General features: G+C 39.9%; 1 protein-coding gene across 3 annotated transcripts in view; it reads left to right on the top strand.

Moving 5' to 3' along the window:
- The window catches only part of nphp4 (nephronophthisis 4), a 184,499-nt gene that overhangs the window by 111,879 nt on the left and 52,745 nt on the right, over positions 1–19,875 (top strand). For all 3 annotated transcript variants that reach the window (XM_085343906.1, XM_085343907.1, XM_085343908.1), the window contains 4 exons: positions 3,380–3,517; positions 10,378–10,535; positions 13,404–13,592; positions 17,913–18,100. In XM_085343906.1, the coding sequence (XP_085200032.1) occupies positions 3,380–3,517; positions 10,378–10,535; positions 13,404–13,592; positions 17,913–18,100 (673 nt within the window). The remainder of the gene's footprint in view (positions 1–3,379; positions 3,518–10,377; positions 10,536–13,403; positions 13,593–17,912; positions 18,101–19,875) is intronic.

A 19,875-nucleotide genomic window follows, 5' to 3' on the forward strand; every position in this document is an offset into this window, starting at 1 on the left:
GAGCCATTTGTTTTGAGTGTAGCAGATTCAGTATGGGTCACAAGTGAACTGAAAGGCCCATTATTAAGGAATACTGCAGTTCATTGACAGATTATTTTTACCATTATAACCTTTTCTCTCTTACTTATCAAAATGACTTCCAAAGCTGAAAAAATATTCTGTAAAGCTCTGTCGGAGATTGAGCGAATAAGCAACGCAGCACTGATCCTACTAATCTTGGCTGGCAGAGTTGTTACACTTGTATATTTTCTAACTAGTTTTTATTTTTATTTCGTTTTGACCTTTTGTTTTTTGTTTTTTAATACAGTTTAGTTTGAGTTAGTTCCCAGAGTGGATTTTCTTATTTAAATTGACTTTTTTATGATTTGGAAATGTTTAGTTTTAGTTTAGTTTTTATAAGTTTCACTGTTAGTTTTTGTCTTTTTATTTATTATTGTATGGAGGATGTGACAGAGGCAATAGTTACGAAAATTAGTGCATATTTCACAATAACAACACATAACTTTATGAAAGCAGTTGACCGATCCAGAGTGTCAATAAACATGTGTATCCATCATATAGTTTATTTAGTATATAGTAATAAATTTATTTAAGTTCTAAAACAACTAAACTAAAACAAAATAATTTCACAAAGTTTTAATTTCTCAAATGCTTTCACATAATAACCTATGATAACCTTGACATGCAGGATTCAGTGTGCTAAGTTAATTCAACACACTATAAATTATTTAAAGGAACAACAGTATCACTTTTGGAAACTGGTTTCCCCAAATGTTTCATATAATTCTTTTTTTTTTTACTTTGAAATGTTCTTTACCTGTATTAGGGAAAAAGTTAACATTAATTGTCTAACTTTCAAAAAACAAAAATATCCAAAGCAGGCATCAGGGATAACATCTTTAGATATTTCCTTATATATTACGACCTGGTCTTTGTCTTTTTATTGATCTGAAGAAAGAGGAGGCGTAATCATGAGAATGATAAAGTGGTGTTTTCTCAGAGAGAACTTTTACTTTAATGACTCATGCAAACATTACACAGTTTACAAAAACTGTATGAAATAGATTCATAGTTCATTTACACATATTGTCACTGCCTCAGACAAACTAAAATCTATAATCTTTTTAAAATGTTATGTATATAGCTGACATTCACTAGTACAGCCCTCAACACGGAACACAATTAGAAACATTTATTGATTATTGATAGAGTACAGTGGCTGTATGGTAAGCAATGATCGAAGCCTTAGACTAAGTTTTGTGGAAGGACTCAGTGAGGACTGCTGTTGGCTCCAGAGCTGGGCAGATCTGAGGGGGGACTGAGAAAGATGGAGGAAGAGTAGGGCACATAATCAAGTACAAACAGGCATGTACACAGGGCAATTACTGTATAGATGTACAGTCTGACGGGAGGTGTATGAAGTCCCTTTTAACCCGTTAACCTGGTAACTGCTTCTGAAGTTAAGATGAGTTATGTCCAACTGGTTAACCATACGTTATTATTCACACTTTAGCGCCATAACCTCTTTAAAAACTTTGTGACAAGTTGTATTGTTGGCTTAAGCAAGTGAGCGCTACATTAAATTTTGTTTTGCAACTTTTGGATAAAACAGTTTGTTTTGTTTTTTTAGTTACTGGGAACGTGGAAATCTTAAAGCATCGGAGAGTGCAGTACATTTTAAATTTAATTTGAAAACGTTCAGGTTTGCAGTCAATGAGCTGTGGGAGAATGAATGTGGCAGCACAGAATTTTCATACACTGATGAAATGTTTTCTCTCCTTCTGGGGTTGCTGATTGTGTGTTCTCGAGTTAGAAACTACTATTGTTTCATTTCTTTTGAGGGTATTTCATTGTGTACACGCTTTTATTTGTCAGGTTTTGATTTACTATCTTTTGTTGTTATCTGCATGTCATTAGGAGCCTATGCACAGGGACTATGCATGAGAATGAGCTTTTAGCTATATTTGGTATAATGCATATATTCTGCATTTTCCCTGCTAAATAAATAAATAAAGCATTGCCTTTTTCTCAAAGACAATAGAGGATTTGGATAAGTTTTAGTAATCATTTCACAGTAGCAAACAAAAAGACCTTTACCCAAAAGGTAGATAAACAAACTTGGATAAAATATCTCTTCACAATCCGATGCAATAAGCTGTCACCTGTCTAGGGGACAATGGTGCAGATTTGAATGTGACGGTAATTTGGGGGCCATTTAATTAGATGTATTCATTCTGATCAGAGTGTATTATTATGAAAAGACTAAAATAAGACAAAGGATCAACATAACTGGGCAGAAAGAAACATTTTTTTAGAAGGAGCTCAGAGAATAACAGCTGCTCTTTAGCTTAGAGATATAAACAGTATCATTTGGCTATCTGATCAAGATGCCACCTGTCTGCCTGTGGAGGCCCATCTCTGAGGAAACCTTTAGGCAGACTTAGTCGCTGCAGTATAAAATATCCCGTGGAGTGTGGGAATGCCTCGAGATACCCCAGGATTAGCTGTGGGGAAAACCGAAGATTAGAGCAATTCACATGTGAAATGTATTTCATACTTAATATTATGGTGATTGTGGAGACACGTCTATAGCTCTGAAGTGTCCATATAAGTGCAATTCTACAGCACTTATTCCATCATTGTTAAATAACAAAGTTGTGTTATACACGCCACTCCCCTGCTTTTTAATTTTACTCCTTCTTTGACATTCCTCACTGGTGTTCTTTTGATATCAGTAATACGCTGATATCATATGAACAATTTAAAAATAAAAGTACTTTTACATTAAGGGCAGTTAATTCCAGTGGGAAAGAGAAACGCAAAGCATAAATAAATATGACAAATTACTTAGAAATCAAGTAAAGGTGAGGTGAGTTTTATTATTTTCACTCTGCATTTACAACAGCTTCAAACAGAAATTTAAATGGGAAAATATAAGAAAGAAAATGCTATTATAACATTCAGAATAAACACTTTATATTTGTGTATTGATGGATGTCCGAAATGTACACCATTCAGTGTATGTACCACTGAATGTAGGTCTTTGGAGGCATTTTGAATTACATTTCAAGTCCCTTATGAGTAATGATTGATATTTCTACATGACACTTTTTGCACAATACTTAAGATAATCATAAAGAACGATGGAAACAATCTCACAAGTCAGTTAAAGTTGACCTGCGGGAGGATGACAGCGTGCAAAAAAGCAGTAGTTTTGGAGGCAGGTAGAGTGACGAGGGTTTATAAGTGTCAAAGCATTGTAATGGGGTGTTGCCATCTCAGACAGCACATGTGTCTCTCTGGTGTAAAGTATATTTCTGAGCCCTGTTGCTCATAATCATAATAATAACAGCGAATCATTTGCATTGTTTCTCCGCAGCTCTCACTGTCTCAGCTGGCAGCTACTTCACGCTACCCGACCATCAGCCACTCCAGCTCGGCGTTGCCGTGGCAACAGTCGTTTCCTTCTCTGCTCCATCCTTCCCCATTGGCATCGGCCCACCAGCTGTCACATGTCGTAAGATTTCCACCCCCGTTCGCTCACACGCGCACCCACAGAAACGCACACATCCTTCACACACACACTCACGCGCGCTACAGAAAATACACAAACACTAGGTGAAAGTAAGTCATAGATACATTTACGAGGTGTACATTCAATCATAGCGAAGACGCACAATGTCGTACATTGTCCGCTTCTTCACTGGAGTACAAAGCCACACTCACCTTTACAGCACTCAGCTACCAGCTCATACCCATGTACCCATGGAGACACAAACACACACACATCCTCTAACCTGAACTCCAGCCCTGCACACTCTTTGTCTTTGGAGATGCTGGTGGTGCCGAAGCGGATTCTTTTCATCTTTAGAATCAAAAGAAACATTATTTTTTCACTTGGATTTTCAATTATTCTACAAAGACTGCTTTTTTTTAATAAGGTACTCACTGTTCTACGTCAAACTCATGTTTTGACTAATTAGGAAAAAATATGTTTAACCTACCCTGTCCAGTACTTCTTTTATTGGTGATTGGTAATTGGTAACAATTAGCTGTTTTCGTGTGTAAATCAACCCTCCATTTGAAATACAAATTCTGGCAATAAAAAGTTTTTTTTTTTAATGAATGCCTTTTTATCAAACTCTTTTTGATTTAATCCCTATACTTTCCAGTGAACTAACACAGAGATAATAATGAAAATTACATCAGAGAAAAAAACATATCCGACTGGCTCTAAATGCTAACAAGCTTTATGCATCTGAACGCAAGTCCTATCATTGCAGCCAGAGGATTCACTGCAGCGTAAATGAGGAAGCAAGCTATACTGTTCTGATTTGATTAACTTTGCTGAATAATTTCCTGAAATGATGCAGGGCTAACCTATTCCCTGCAGTTGTAGGTGTTTGCTGCCGCGAATTGCCTGCCAGACTCATTTTGCCTTTGAAAGCTGCCTTGTCTTTGCTAAATTAGACTACGTTCACCCACAAATATGCATATATTTGGAAATATGCACATTAGAAGCATTGGAAGAATCTCATAGAATGGCGAGGAAATCATAAGATAAGATAAGATAAGATAAGATAAGATAAGATAAGATAGAACTTTATTAATCCCTCGGGTGGGTTCCTCTGGGAAATTCGATTTCCAAAAAAGCACAGCACCGACAGAAGTTACAGAGTTATACACACACACATATATATAAATACAGAGACAATATAAATAAAATATACGAAGGGGATAAATAGAATAAATAGGAATAAAAATAAAAATACAAGTGAATTGCACATTTCAAGTATTGAGTCTATTGCACCGTTGACTATTTACAAAAGTATTGCACAAAAGGTATTGCACAGTGAGGTGAAGAGGCACTACAGCTTAGTTGTTCCCTCCTTTGTCCTCCTGTTTCCCCTCCCTCTCCCCTCCAGAGAGGAGTTAAACAGTCTGATGGCGTGTGGGACAAAGGAGTTTTTAAGTCTGTTAGTTCTTGTCTTTGGGAGAAGCAACCTGTCACTGAACAGACTCTTCTGGTTGTTAATGGCCGTGTGCAGAGGATGCCTGGCATTGTCCATAATGTCCATCAGTTTCTTTAATGTCCTTTTCTCTGCCACTGTCACCAGAGTGTCCAGCTTCATGCCGACCACAGAGCTAGCCCTCCTGATCAGTTTCTCCAGCCTGGATGAGTCCTTCTTTGCTGTGCTGCTCCCCCAGCACACCACAGCATAGAAAAGTACTCCAGCAACCACCGACTGGTAAAACATCCTCAGGAGCTTCCTGCAGATGTTAAAAGACCTCAGCCTCCTGAGGAAGTACAGTCGGCTTTGGGCTTTTTTATACAGGTGCTCTGTGTTGCATGACCAGTCCAGTTTATTGTCCACCCACAGCCCGAGGTACTTGTACTTGTTGACCACCTCCACCTCCTCCCCCTCTATCTGAACCGGCAGTGGACCTGCTCTAGACCTCCCGAAGTCCACAACCAGTTCCTTAGTCTTTGAGGTGTTGAGTTGCAGGTGGTTTGTGTGACTCCATGCGACAAAGTTCCTCACCAGACTTCTGTACTCCTCTTCCTGATCATCCCAGATACACCCCATGATGGCTGTGTCGTCTGCAAACTTCTGAATGTGGCATAATTCAGAGTTGTAGCAGAAGTCAGAGGTGTACAGGGTGAAGAGAAGAGGGGACAGCACAGTTCCCTGTGGTGCTCCTGTGCTGCTGACCACTGTGTCAGACGTGATGTCCTTCAGCCTGACGTACTGTGGTCTGTCGGTGAGGTAGTCGGAGATCCAAGCCACCAGGCAGGGGTCCACCTCCATCCTGTTCAGTTTTTCTTGAAGCATACAGGGCCGGATGGTATTAAAGGCACTGGAAAAGTCAAGAAACAGGATCCTGACCGTGCCTTTTCCCCCATCCAGGTGTGAGTGGGCTCTGTGTAGGAGGTACAGGATGGCATCCTCCACTCCGACACCCGCCTTGTATGCAAACTGTAGTGGGTCCTGGGCATGTTGTACCTGTGGTCGGAGGAGGTTGAGGAAGAGCCGCTCTAGAGTCTTCATAAGATGTGACGTCAGTGCCACCGGTCGGAAGTCATTCAGCTCATTGGGCCGGTTCTTTTTGGGGACCGGGACGATGCAGAATGTCTTCCATAGGGCGGGCACTCTCCCCAGTCGCAGACTGAGGTTGAAGACTCGTTGTAGCGGCTCCCCAAGTTCAGCAGCACACGCCTTTAGCATCCTAGGACACACCTTGTCTGGGCCTGCTGCCTTTCTGGGGCGAAGCTTCCTCAGTTGTCTCCTGACCTGATCCACTGTGACACTGGGAGATGTTTGGGAAGAGGGGAGGGGTGGAGATGTCTTGCTGCTGAGAGAGGGATTGGAGGAGGGGGGTGTCATGGTGTCAGGAAGGGGGGGAAGCGAGGGAGGTAGGAGAGTGGGGATTGGACTCTGTAGTGAAGGTGAGGGTGGGGGGGTTGTGGGCTGGTCAAACCTGTTGAAGAAGTTGTTGAGTTCGTTTGCCTTCTCCACAGTCCCCCCCACTGTGCTTTTCTTGGTGTTGTGGCCTGTGATGGTTTTCACACCATTCCAGACCTCCCTCATATTGTTCCTCTCCAACTTCTGCTCCACCTTCCTCCTGTAGGTGTCCTTTGCTTCCCTCAGGCAGCGTTTCACCTCCCGCTGTGCTGCCTTCATCTCCTCCTTCACTTTGCTCCTGAAAGCCTTCTTCTTCATGTTGAGGACAGCTTTGACTTCCTGTGTTACCCACGGTTTGTTATTAGGATAACACCGTACCGTCTTAGCAGGGGCGACCGTGTCCACACAAAAGTTGAGGTAGTCTGTAAGACAGTGTGTCGCCCCCTCTATGTCCTCACCATGTGGGCTCAGGATAATGCTCTAATCCTGGGATTAACCCTGAATCTTTTTCAGCTTATCGAAATCAGTTTTCACATCCTTATATATGCACATTTGCTCTTTGATGTAGAAAAAACCCCCACATAGCATATTGCCCTTGTTTGAGAAGTATAGGGATTTGTTTGGCTGCTTGTAAACAGTTTCAGTTTAGTCACATCCTGCAGCTGGGGATGGACCGTTTTCTCGAAATGCAGGAGGCACAGGGCATGTTTATTTCTACTTTTATGTTATTAGTGATAATCAACTTAAGCCTGTCACAAGTAGTCACAATATAAGCTTTGTTAATTGCAACTGGAGTGTTGTTGGTTATATCTGCTGTGAAGTTTCCAAAGTGCTCACTGTTAATACATCAAGTCTGCAATGCCACTGAGCTATAAGGGGAAATGCACACACTAATCGTTGCCATGGTTATAGCTCACACAGAGATCTTGACCCTGCCATCTTGATGACTCTGTTTTTTAAATCTTGTTTTGTTTTTCTTTCTGGAAAGGAATTCACATCGGCAATTATGGTGCCTAACTGCAAGGACATTTGAATATCATTAGTTATGTAATATTTTGTATTCTTTTTAACTTAACCCCATGTCTCCTGTCTTTCATATGAGGACAGAACTGGTGGCTAATGTAGTATCTAGTCCTCTAATGTACAGGTGACAGTAAAGCACTGTGGAAACACCATTGCAGATTTGTTCATATTTAAGCGTACACACCAGCAAATGTGTTTGCTTGCCTCCCCTTTATTATCACATTAGATTGTAGGGGCTCGTTCAGTGCTGCCCTGGACTGTATACCTGCTTTCAGGTATACCCCTTTCAGCATAGCTGGAAGGATCAAATATAATAAGAAAGACAACATGGCAGAAGGACACAATACAATTTCATTTTGAAAGACAGACTAGGTCGTGTTGTGAAATTGTCAGAATAACTTTATCCACTTTTCTATCTATCTAAAAGTAGGAACATCTTGTACTTACTGGGCTACATTCCAAGAAATAAGCTTCATTTATACCCATGTTCTCTCATTCACACAAGTTGTAATGCTTTTTATTTCTTTCCATATATATATTTCAAATCTAATGTCTGTTTCTGGCAACACAGCAGCATTTCCTTTTTTTAGTAATAGGTTAGCTTGGCACCTACAGTTGCACCGGTTGGCTTCCAACTGCATCACAGAATGTTTTACATTAAAGGAAAACTGAATGTTAAATTATTTCCGTTACTATATGTGCATCAATCCCAAAACAATAGATGTAATAATTATTTATTATAATTATTGTTCTACAGTGTAGAAGAGTAGCACATACAGGGAGTGAGAAGCTTTATTACTATGAATTTTACTATGTTATGTTTTTACATAAGACATGCTGTATTATGTTCTTTCATAGTGTATATAACCTTTCTTTAAAGGTCACATTCTGCTAGCAGTTTGAAAATATTACCTTAAATGCAGGCGACTTGTTAAAGTGCCTGACTTTGGTTGCTTGGTTTGTACTTTCTAAATGCCAATACTGTAGAATCCACTGCTGGATTTCATATAGGGCAGAAAACACTGTCAACATTACTGTGTACTGTGTATTTCCTTGGTCTCCGCGCTGGCATTTCATTCTGTTCTGATACTGTAAGCAAGTTTCTGAGACTCCTTTTGCGTATATTGAGTAATTAAACTAGATTGCAGCGTTTATTGTTTAAACCTCCATTTGTCCTTGTAACCTTACACCCTGAACTCACCAGCCTATAAAAAGTGCTCGTATGTCATCACACTCCATAGGTTTTATGGTAGCAAGTTGAGATAAAGTATAACTCAATTACTCTGAGCCTTTAAAATGTGTTAAGACTTCTACATTATGCATTGAAATTCTCTTAGGTTATTATATTGCAGGTTGTTTGATCAGAGAATAACGGTGCATATGTAGGGTATGTTGAATATACGTATATATAGTAGCACGACTTTGGTCGAGGTTATTACCAGCACGTTTGACGGAAAGCCCAATAATGCTCAGCCTCGCATGGTGTGTAATAGGCCAACTGAACCATGCACATGTATCAAAGACCAGGGGAAAAAAACAACTGCAAAATGACACCATTAGCACTTCTTAGCTAATTATCTTCGCTAATACCCCTCCAGCTGTGTGCCTGTCAATGACAATGAAGTGGGGATTAATGTTTGCCACAAAAAATGTAGAAATGTTGAACTGATCCACAGGCAATTAACTGTGCTGTTTCTTTTCATAAATATATTGTAAAGTCGAGTACTGTAAAGCAGCACAATGCAAACATTGGTGATTAAAAATGCAAAATGCACTCTTAAAGAAAAATAATTTAACTTGTTATAGGCTGATTAAGTCATCTGTGCTTTTTCCTGAACTTACTGTCATTGGCCCTTCCAATGCTTCGGCAGCCTTAGCGTGACTATAATGCTGCCTATTAGCATTGACATATTTATCCTTTAAAACGCTTTTTATTTGCCCCATACTGTTTTCCTCTTGTATTCTTTATGGAAAAATGTAAATTTGGGTCCCATCTTGACAGATTTTTTTTTCTTGAAAAACACCAAAAATCACAATGAATTGACCCTGACTGCATTGTGCACTTATCCAGATTTTAATTTATCGTATCCATCTGGACAATTAGCAGCCAGTGTCGTTCAGTGATGCCCCAAACTATGAAAATCAATAATCTACTAAATTGAAATGATGTTTCTTTATTACGGTGACTGTGAGCATTTTGACTCAGGACCACATAACCTGTCCTGTTCTATTAGAGCAAAACATTTTTGAAAAGTTCCCCTGAGAAATGCACAATTTACTCCTGTTTAAATAACATTTGCTAAAGCCCGCAGCGTCCAGCTGTCTTTGTTTCTGACACACTTTGAAAGAGTTGTGTGTCTGCGGTGTATATTGATGGACAAGGCTATTTATAGTCTTGTGACTCATAGATAAGCTTTGAGGATCAATGCAGACATCCAGTAAACCTAACCAGAGTAAGCTCTTTACGTCCTCCGTGACATATGGCTGCTGTTTTTTAAAGATATGCATTTCCACTGTAAGTGTGCGGTTGGAACTGCTTTTCAGAGTATTAGGCAATTTCCTGAATCAGTTTTAGCTAATCCACCACAAGCTTTCATCCTATTGCCTTGTAAATATAATCCAAGTCTCCATAATGCAGTATACATGCTTTCCATACATCAAGGTGACAATAATGTTTTGCAAAGCAAGTCCTCTTTTGATTCCTTTCTGTCCATAACCGTAATACAGTTCAGTCAATTCACGTTGCTGCACATGGCTTCACTGACACGTGTGTGTAATGTTGTTAAGGAACTGGCTGTGTGCCATTCTGTATAATACGTCTGAGTAAGTTATCGTGGTAAAAACAATAGCGTTGACGTAAAATCCTCATGTACTGCAGCCAGTGGTAATCTCATTTATTGGATTATGCATTAATCATTCCTTACTTTGTTATTAATGATTTTTATTTCAGGCCTGCTCAGCTGTCAGCAACTTCGCCCACCTGGAGATGGACCTTCAGCAAAGAGGAGGTGATTCAGCTTCACTTCATGATGAGGGAGACCAACTTCAGGAGCTGCCCTTCACCCCTGTCCATGCCCCTGTCATTACTCTGGGGATGAATGTGCCCAGGTGAGCCCAGTCTGTTGTCTGCCTCAGACACGAGCAATGATGTGACCCAGAAAGAAAAGACTCTTTTTAAAAAAATAGTTATTGGACATCAACAATAACTTTTATAAAAGTTTGAAGATCCCAAATCTCTGCAATGTTCAGTTCAGTTTGCCCAAGGCCATTTTAAGGTAAAGATCTCATAATGTTATTGAGAGAAAACACAAGATTAATTCTCAAGAACTTAGCAACACTGAGGAGAAAAAAAACTCCTTTATTGGAGGAAACCTGTGAAACAAACCGCAATTGGAAAGGCAGCCATGTATCATGACCACTTAGGGGAAGGGGGACAGTGGAGAGAGTAAGAGAACCCAGAGAAATAAGAAATACTGACATCAGATCAGTGTATGAACTTAGATCATGATACTGAAGGTTGAGAGAGAGAAATACCAATGTAGAGAGGGTTTCTACTGCTAGGATCCTAATTGCTGAGGGTTCTAGCTTCCATTTTACTTTTGACAACTTTAGAAAACACATGTAAGCTAGCACCCTAAGAGTGTCTCTATTTGGATGATCTACTACTGTACTGTGAGCTCTGTAAGACTTGTTCATTAAGAGCTTGTGTGTGAGGAGAAGGATTTGAATTTACACATCAAAACACGCTTAAAACAAATGAAATGCCAAATGGCCATAAAATATTACCAGTGTCTTTTTTGTGTGTGTGTTTTATCAGCTAATGTTTTATTTTACTCCAAGAGTGTCCATCATGTTTTAGGATAGCCTTCCTAAAACATGATGGATATTCTCTTAAAAATGTAATATTGTGGCATATTTTTTCATGCTCTCTCCACTGTGCATCTGAATCATCATTACTCATGTTATTGTTAGTCATTTACACCGGTCTTTAATCCAGCATGTGGGACCACTCTGCAACCCAAAGCTATCTGTGATCCTCTGTAAGGAGGATATGGAGGCTTTGTTGTTGGCGTCAGCTGTGCACCACAAATTGCAATAAAGGCCAGTTTTTATTTGTAAAACATTAAACAATGATAGATGCCTTTGAACTGCAGCACTGAAAAATGCATTAGCTGAAAACTAACTGGAATCGGGTGGCCACGATTAGTGTGTAAAAATATGTTTTTAGTGGATTCCTGATTTGTCAAACAACCGTGTTTTCAGCTAACTGAAAAACACAATTTTCTCCCTTTCTTCTAGTTGTACTTTCAGTGATTTCCACCTCGCTACAGCTTCTGATTTGGCTAACCTCTCCATGTCAGCATGGGAGGGTGACTCATGTTTGACAGGAAACATTACTAAAGAAAGGCACTTCAAATATCCTTTCAACATGCTACTGTTTTATGAAGCCTGGTATCCTGCGTGAACTCTAGTACGGTCCTTTATTACCACAAAAGTTTGCTATCTTGCTATCTACAGAGGGATATTGATTGGCTCACTAATTGGCAACATGTTTTCACTGGGTAGGATAACACTTCTGCCAGTAAGTAGGAGAATTCAGGTCAGAGCCAATTTAAAGAAAAATGTTTTGTCAGCTTTTACATCCCACTTTGAGTAATGGTTTCAGCACTGTTTGTTAGTGTGAAATTCATTATTAAATCCAGCTGTAAGGGAGAGGTTTTGACTTTGATTTAGTTGAGCAGAATGCAATGAACTCAGCAGGCAATTTACGATCATAATGTCAGTGGAAATATAGCCAGGTCTTAGACAGGAAACCGAATGAGAGAGTGCATTCTGCAAATAATGGGCACACTAACTCCGAAACAAGGCATTGTGCTAGTACAGAGAGTCAGTAAATAAGCAGCTGGCTCTGAAACTGTTTTCCGATCCCAGAATTTGGATCCAGACACGATGCTGTTCAGTTCAGTGGGCTGAAACATCTCTGCCTTTTCACTCGGATCCAAAACATCTTTTTGACTGTTTTCAGTGTGGAATGACCCAGTTCTTTTGAGAAGAACAATGAAGTCTAAAGAAGTTTAATTGAAGTTGCCGTGCATATCTGATTGAGCCTCTTTTGAAATAAAAATGATGGCTTGAATATTAACTGGGGCTAAATTAAGATACAACTCTGAGCGATGGGGGAGAGAAGGAAAGCATGAAATTGACACAGCTGCAGAGGAAAAGCCCAGTCGACTGTCTTCTTCACTGATGTTACCTTAATTAGTTTGATCAGGGCTTCGTTCTTTCACAAATGTGACACTGTGGGTTCAACATGGACACAGGCAGCATTACTGTTATGAGAAGCCCAAACATTATTGTTCATTTTTCTAGTCAGCCATCTGTGCACGGTGTTATCAGACCCAGAATGTTTGGTGTCAGCACTGAGAGTATAAGTTATAAATGTTACCGTAGTTGTGGGAAAACAGGTGGCCACTATGATTAGAGATAACTGCCAATTATGCAAGAAAATCCTTTGGGAGTGCTTTGGCACCCGTTCTCGCTCCCCTGTTAGTATTGTTGTGGTACCGCTGCTTGACAGATATTGCTGACATCCTTATGCTGCCTAATCATCATTTCCCCACATTTTTCTTAAGTCCAGCCGGATATTGAAATTCAGGTTCAGTTTAATTGGATGAAGTCACTAAATTGAAGTTATTGCCCAAAAGATAAACATCTTGAGTCGAGATGGAACTGATCCAAGGCAAACAAAGCTAGGTCGAAAAATGATAAAAACAGCATTGTATTCCGCTCCACAGATCCAGACATTTTTTTTCCGCTTCATTTACAACCGCAAATCACCCAAGTGAAGCCAGTGCAGTGGGGACTAAACGCGTTACCTCCTGCTGCTCGTAAAGCATCAAGAACGCATTCGCTGAAGTCTTTTCTGCTTGGCGAATGATTGATGTGTGCTGAATTTTTCCTCTAATTTAACTCTAGTTCCTGCTCAGTCAGCTCCAGAAGCTCATTGGCCCACCTCTTCTCGGCTGGTTTCCCTGACATCGTGGACTCTAGTGGACAGCTGGCTGATGTCCTGGATCCCACAGAACCCCTACCCTTTGATCCCAATCGAGAAGAGAATGACCTGCAGGGAAACTTGCTGGTGTTCCAGTTTCTGGCATTTACTAGGTGAGGCCTGCAGTACTGTGTCACATGTGGTTGAGGTGTTACTACTGTATAGCATAGCTTAATTGCTGTTGTCTTTGTTGCTGTTAAAGATTTGGCTTTAACACCATGACAGATTGCAAATTAGTTACTTTTTTGCTTCCAGAAATGGCAGATTTGTTGTATTCTAAGTGAAACAGAGCAGCCATTGATTCGACAACCTTGCCAATATCTTTCTGTACACTGAGCCACTATCTGTGTAGAGATTTGGAGACTGATTGACGGCCAAGGGCGGCTCCTCCCCGCCTCAAGGGGTTATCTATTTTTCAAGATTTCAATGCGTTTAAACCAGGCATAAGGTCCTGCCACCCTCTACGTACATGTCGAGCACATACCCCTACACAGTATGCACACATACACTCATGGTTGCAGAAAAGCACATTTCCTGTCAGCACAGGCTGAATTGTACCCCTGTCAGTGTCCCATCACGAAAACCCTGGAGCTGGCATCAACTCTGACAGGGGCTGACAGTGGAGCGGGGTTGGGAGGGGGGTGGGGAATGACGACTGCCGAACGATAGGTACAAAACACACCGATTTTTGTGTCTCTCTATCTTGTCATCAGTGCTGTTGGCATTGCTTACATTTGTCTTGTTCATCATGGACTCACCATCATGGTGCCATGACCACCCATGCATCAACCTTTACACTCTCTAACCTCTTGCTGTTTTGAGATGCATAATCAGTGCTTTGTGTGTGACTAGATTAAAAGACTCTGCTTTTGATTATAATTAATTACACTGTCTGAAAGTGCACCGTCTTTGCCTGTCACAGCTGCATGTCTGCTCAGTTTTAACAAATGATAGCAAAATCCTACCAATGGTGCGACACTATATTTTACATTGTTCACTAATCAGCGGAGTCATGTAACATAGTCCCTGGAAACTCTCAACCATTTTTAAAAACATTAATAATAATAATAATAATAATAATAATAATAATGGGTACTTTATTGATCCCCATGGGGAAATTACTTGTTTTTCTCTGCATTTGACCCATTCACTCAGTGAAGCAGTGGGCAGCCCACTAAGCAGGCGCCCGGGGAGCAGTGTGTAGGGACGGTACCTTGCTCAGGGGTACCTCAGGGTAGCCGTTAAGTGGATTCGAACCGCCGACCTTCCGATCATGGGATTAAGAAGGATTTTATTTAAAATCTGGCACCTTTTGATCCTTTTTGGATCAATATTGGAAAATCCGATGTGAAATCTGCCTGCGTGTGGGTCTAAAGTGTCCTTGATAAATCATTAAGTAACACGATTCTTTGTGATGGCAAAGAGGAGGAAAGAAGTGGCAGGAAAAAGGGTAAAGAGCGACAAGCACTTGAAATCTTGTTACCAAAGAGGTATTGAAAAATTTAATAGGGCTGCAATCTTCTACTTTTCGCCTCTTCTTCATTTCATTTTATCAGTAACTTTATTAGTATTTAAAATTTCAGAAAAACATGTCTCTGAGGCGAAGTCTGCAGATTTTTTTAAGGTAATGACAGTGTGTGCTTTGTAAAAAATAAGTCTCTATAGAGTAACTTTTCTATGAAAATTGCTGCTACAGTAAAAATAAAGGGAAATATATTCCAGAGTAAATTAAGAAACGATGAAAAAATACATACAAGTTTATTTAGAGGAAAAAAAATTGTTTAGGCAGGAGGTTAATACTTAAACCTTCATCACAGTACCTGATATACCTAAAACCATGACAGATGTCATTGTGAGTTTTTATCAAATAAATCAGGTGCTGATTTCCAGAGTTGAACTTGTATTTGGTAGCACTTCACTTTTCAAAGGTTCAAAGAGATACTGAAACAAGTCTAGGAGGCATCATTAGGCTGAAAAACCAAAAATGCATCAGAGAGACAGCAGTAATGTCAGGAGTGGCCAAATTAAAAGTCTGGTACATTTGTAAAGGGAGGAATGCATTGGCCAACTCAGCAACAGTGAAAAGACTAGAAGACCATGGAAAATGGTCAAAGTGAAAGATGACAGAAGTTGTTATGAAAAACCTTTCACAATATCTACCCAAGCCAGCAACACTCTTGAGGAGGCAGGTGTATCACTGTCAAGCTCAAGAGACACCATCACGAATGGAAATACAGAGTGTTAACAACAACATGCAAACCACTGGTTACACACAAGACCAAGAAGGCCAAATTAGCTGTACCAGAATGATGGGAAGAGAAACGTATAGAGAAGGAAAGGAACAACTCATGATCTGAAGCCTACCTCATCATCTGTCAAACATGGTGGAGGCAATGTTCTGACAAGGCCATGTATTGCTGTCAGTGGAACTGGTTCACTAGTGTTTGATGATGTGAATGCTGATAGAAGTACCAGGTTGAATTGTGAAGTGTACAGGACTATACTCTCTGCTCACATTCTGTCAAACGGTGTAAAACTGATAGGGCAGCTCTACACACTGTGTACAGATAATGACCAAATCATACTGTAAAAGCAACTCAAGAGTTTCTGAAGGGACAAAAGTTGGACATTCTTCAGTGGCCAAGATAGTCACCTGGTCTCAACCCAACAGAGAATCCAAAAGAGACACAGAGACTGACAAACCAGTAGCAACTGAAGGTGACTGCAGTAAATGCATCACAGAGAATCTCAAAAGAGAAAACACGGCATCTGGTGATGTCCACGGGTTCTAGACATCAGAGAGTCATTGACTGCAAATTATTTTCATCAAAGTATTAAAATCAGTCCTTGCATTTAAAACGATTTTAGTTTATTCACATACTTTTGGGCCTCTGAAAGTGGGAAGCTGTATAAAAATGAAGGTAATAAAGCTGAAGCTCCGCACTTAAATCACGTCTTGATTGTTTTATCTAAAGTCCTCTGTGGTCATGTACAGAGACAAAACTACAAATACTCGTGGACCTAAATGTAAAAGCCGACAGATAAATCACTCTTTGTGGTAGCAATTGGGAAGGAAGGTTATAGTCAGCCCTTGTTTTATTGCAAATTATACACCATGGGTGCAAGCTGAAACACTATCACATTATCAGTTGGATAGTACAAGAAAACATATAAATGTCTGAGTGTATAAATTTACTTAAGTGTTTATGTTGTGATGCTATGAAAGCCTGTTCAGTCCCTCTGGATCTTTTTCATCACCATCTTAGGGCAGCCTGAAGTGGAAACTAAAGCCTCAAACTGGAACATAAATTTTGAATCTCTGTTGGTCGTTGTAGAGTGAGGTAAGGCTGAGTTACCTCAAAATTATGACAAACAGGTATGGCAGACTGGGCTTCCGCCAGCGGCAGCAGTACCATTTAGACAGGCAGGGAGCCTGTGAATAGGCAGTGTAATTTCCACCTCTCACCCGGGCGCCATAATTATCAATCTTGTCTGTTTACTGAATGAATATTAATGCTGGCTCCTCTTTGAAGATGGAGCATGGCATCGTCTTTAACAGTGGGACACCAGAGCTTGTGATTGACTGGGAGGTCATACGCCGCTCTTATTAGTTTCCACTTTGAAATCTACGGCTTCGGCAGTCTGTGGTCATGAGGGGGCCCTCACAGCACTCCCTGCTTGTTTTTAAAATGCTTTTTCTTTTTCCTCAATACTCATTGACTGGTTGATAATTTATTCATCATATGGAAGCAAGAAGCTCATCCTGAAACTTGCTCTGTTTTAAATGTGCTTGGCGCTGAAATCGGGTGCTTGCAGGCTCACAGGGACTTTATGTGGGCTAACTGCAGTTTCAAGTGTGGGATTAGAAATGCGTATGTGTGCATGAAATCACACTCAGAGGGTGGCGTTTGTGTGAAAAGCAGTACACAGCACACAAGGAGGAGGTTCTCATAGCCCCAAAGATTACTTTTTCTAAACAGGAGTCCCAGTAAACAAACACAAGAAAAGTATTCTATTTGTGGCAATAGATAACCTAGATATTTATATATATTTATACACTTTTCTCTCGTCCACAGATCTCATAACACGTTCTCTTGCTGCGTTTCATTTTTTAAAAATGAATTGTGAATTTGTACCCACTTAGTCAGCAGTCCAGTTTTCTTAGCAACTTTAAAGTTAAGCTCTTATCCTCTTTTTGGTTTTGAAGTTTTCACTTTTAAGCAGCTACAAAGTTAAACGACTCCTATAAGATGTGCAGGATATTCATTTTTTAAACATTTGAAAAGATTCTGGGGAAAAAAATTATTTTCTAAATATAACAGATTTCGATTTCTTTGTATGCTAATTTATTTACACTGTATTCTTATACGGTCATTATCATTGTAATCATTATTTTTACATAATAACAATCATCTCTTGCTGTCTTTTCACAGAATAGCAGCACCGGGTGTTGGTCCCGATTGGCCTGAAAACATCTACTTCACCTTCCAGTTCTATCGCTTTCCACCAGTCACATCACAGCGGCTCAAGTTGCTGACTGGTGACAAGGTTCAGCACAAAGCTAGCAATCCACTTCCCTGTGTCCTCGCCTCCATTAACAAAGATGGCACAGTTAACACTGGTAAGAATTCGCAGCTTAAAAAAATATTGTTCATTCCATTTTTTTTAAAATATTATATAATGGTTATGTGTTGCCTTTGTGTCCCCTAAGCGATAGATTTATCAGAAGATAACTGCATATTGCATGCTTTAGAAAATCGCCACACTTGTGTGTGAGACTCTGCCGTTGATTATAAAAAGTGTACGAGGCGTATATCTGTTCCAGATTCAGAGTTTATGCCAGGCTGAGATTCATTGTACTGCTCTCCAGGTTAACATTGTACAATCACTTCCTACAAACTGCAAGCTCATTCCATGATGCTCCATGATGTTCTCTGATGCTGAGGGACTTCTCTTTCAATCAGCCAAGCGGGCGCTGATTGATGTCAGGTCTATTCATGTAGCAACTAATGAAATGGAAGAGATATTACAGCTTCTGACAGAGCATGATATTGAGCGCACAAACAACACCCCCCCACCCCATTCCTACGCCCACCCGTATTCTCTATTCCCCAGACACACACTTCAGTCTAACTCTGTCAATATTTCTCCGACTGTCTCTGCATCTCTCTCAGCCTATAGCATCCGGAATGCACTTCCACAAAGCCGTGCTACATCAAGACAAATCCTTCCAGATATTGTATTGCTGGGAGCCTTTTCACCTATTTCCAGACAGCTGTTGAACTACTAAAGCTTTCCTTTCTTATTTGAAGAATAAAACGCTTAGCTTATCACCACCGGCGGTTAGTCCATTCACAGCTTGTTTCCACAAATGTCAAAATCTGCCTCATGTGCCTGCATGCTTTACTTGCAGAACCACAAAAACTGTTTATGTACAATTAAAGGTTTTCCCTTTCTGTGATGATGTAATTTCAGTTGGCTAGCTCAAATAGCAGATTATAACTTAGGGTATCATTAGCTAAAAGACTAACGCAAGCTGAGCACACAATGACCCAAATGAACCGGATATTTTTTTTGTATTGGGTTAAATTGGTGATTCTGTTCAATATTAATGGAATTTTGAACATATTTAATGTCACTACAAGAGAATTTGTGTATCAAAAGTAATATAAGCTAAACAGAGAGTGCGAGGGAGGTGAATCTGAAAGGAAAACTTGATTTACTAAACCCTGGAGTTTTGTTTCTATAGCCTTACTTAGTCTGCTTTGTTACTGCTGCCATCAAGTGAACCTAACGAGAGGGTATTTTTCTTTCCTCTTTGTGGATTCATTCCACTTGATTTCATCCCGTGCATCTTATGATCCAACTGATTTAAAGCAATCTTTTTTTTTTAAGAAACATTTGATATGCTGCTCATTTTACTGCCAAAGGATATAGTTAGTACTGTTTTATTCCTAAAAATGAATCTAATGACTAAGGTGTAAGACATAGTTTTCACAGGAGCTTCACAGGATAGTTGGTGGTAAAGTTAAAATGAGAGTGGAATGTTGCTTTCTATCTGCTGGGAGACACAATCTCCATAAATTTGTTTTACTGTGTCAGTCTTATATTTCCGGCTTGTTTTGTACTGCCACAGTAATAATTCTGTAGTAATTTTCTCCAGTCTAGGTGATACTGTAACATTTAAAGCTTGAGCTTTTGTAAGGAATCTCAGTTTACTGCAGTAATGAATAGTTGCAGACCTTCAGCAGCGTAACTACACTTTCTCCTTCAAAAGCATTGATACAGTGGGTCAGTGACATCTTGTTGCATAAGATTGTTTCAACTTAATTCAGTGTATTTCAGTAGCTCTATTATTATTGAAACTCTTCTGTAAAGCATGATTGAGTCAATTGA

This window comes from Diplotaxodon limnothrissa, linkage group LG20 (assembly GCF_057381915.1).
Source record: "Diplotaxodon limnothrissa isolate DT_005_m linkage group LG20, D_limnothrissa_male_GT1.1, whole genome shotgun sequence".
In the NCBI taxonomy this organism is placed as follows: Eukaryota; Metazoa; Chordata; class Actinopteri; order Cichliformes; family Cichlidae; genus Diplotaxodon; species Diplotaxodon limnothrissa.